This window comes from Pterocles gutturalis, unplaced genomic scaffold, assembly GCF_000699245.1.
Source record: "Pterocles gutturalis isolate BGI_N339 unplaced genomic scaffold, ASM69924v1 scaffold25894, whole genome shotgun sequence".
In the NCBI taxonomy this organism is placed as follows: domain Eukaryota; kingdom Metazoa; phylum Chordata; class Aves; order Pterocliformes; family Pteroclidae; genus Pterocles; species Pterocles gutturalis.
Genome location: NW_010133935.1, coordinates 3,382 through 4,383, shown reverse-complemented (window position 1 = coordinate 4,383; position 1,002 = coordinate 3,382). Strand labels below are relative to the sequence as shown.

Here is a 1,002-nt window from a genome sequence, read left to right as displayed (position 1 = left end):
TGATGTTCTCCGCTGGGCTTTTGGGCAATCTCCTGGCTTTGGGGTTGTTGTTGCGGTGTCGTCGTGGTCACCGTGCTCGTCCTCCGTCCCTTTTCCACGTCCTGGTGCTGGCTTTGGTGGTCACCGATCTGTTGGGCACCTGCTCCGTCAGCCCTTTTGTCTTGGCTTCGTATCATCGCAACCTCACTTTGACCGCCCTGGCTCAAGGAGGACACATCTGCCTTTATTTTGGCTTTGCCATGAGCTTCTTCGGGCTCGCCACCATGCTCATCCTCTTCGCCATGGCTCTGGAGCGATGCCTGGCCCTGGGGCAGCCTTATTTCTACCAGCGGTTTCTCAGCCCCCGTACGGGTTTGGTTGCCCTGCCTGCCATCTACACCTTCTCCGCCGCCTTCTGCTCCTTGCCGCTGGTGGGCTTTGGGCAATACGTGCAGTATTGCCCCGGTACCTGGTGCTTCATCCAGATGCACCTGGATTACATCCAAGACAATGGAGGCAGGGAGGTGTCCAGGTTGGATGTCACCTTCTCGCTTCTCTATGCTACCCTGCTCCTCTTCCTCATCCTCTCTGTGCTGCTCTGCAACCTCAGTGTCATCGTCAACCTGGTCCGTATGCATCGCCGCGGGCAGAAGACGCGCCGGCTGGCCACTCTGGAGCAGCCCCGGGCAGCCAGCATGTTCTCCATGGCTGAGGAGATCGACCATCTCCTTCTCCTCTCCATCATGACCATCACCTTTGTCATCTGCTCCCTGCCATTCACGGTGAGTGCGACCACCTCTCCCCTGGGGTGGGGTCCCCTTCCCCAGTACCCCCTTTTCTCTCCCTCCCTTTATAAGGCTTCCCCCCACTCCCCTGCCCAAACCTCAAGGGTTGAGGTCAAGGTTTAGCTCCTCCTGAAGCTCAGGAGACCCTGGGTCTGCCATGAACTCTGGGGAATTAACACATCCCAGGGGGAACTGGGAGAATCTCCCCCCGTATCCTGAGTGCTGGCAGGAGGATGGG

At 58.6% G+C, this 1,002-nt stretch overlaps 1 protein-coding gene across 1 annotated transcript in view; it reads left to right on the top strand.

Moving 5' to 3' along the window:
• Positions 1-2: 2 nt before the first annotated feature.
• PTGER2 (prostaglandin E receptor 2 (subtype EP2), 53kDa) overlaps positions 3-1,002 on the top strand; it is a 3,365-nt gene continuing 2,365 nt past the window's right edge. The window contains exon 1 of the mRNA XM_010081419.1: positions 3-761. Within this exon, the coding sequence (XP_010079721.1) occupies positions 3-761 (759 nt within the window). The remainder of the gene's footprint in view (positions 762-1,002) is intronic.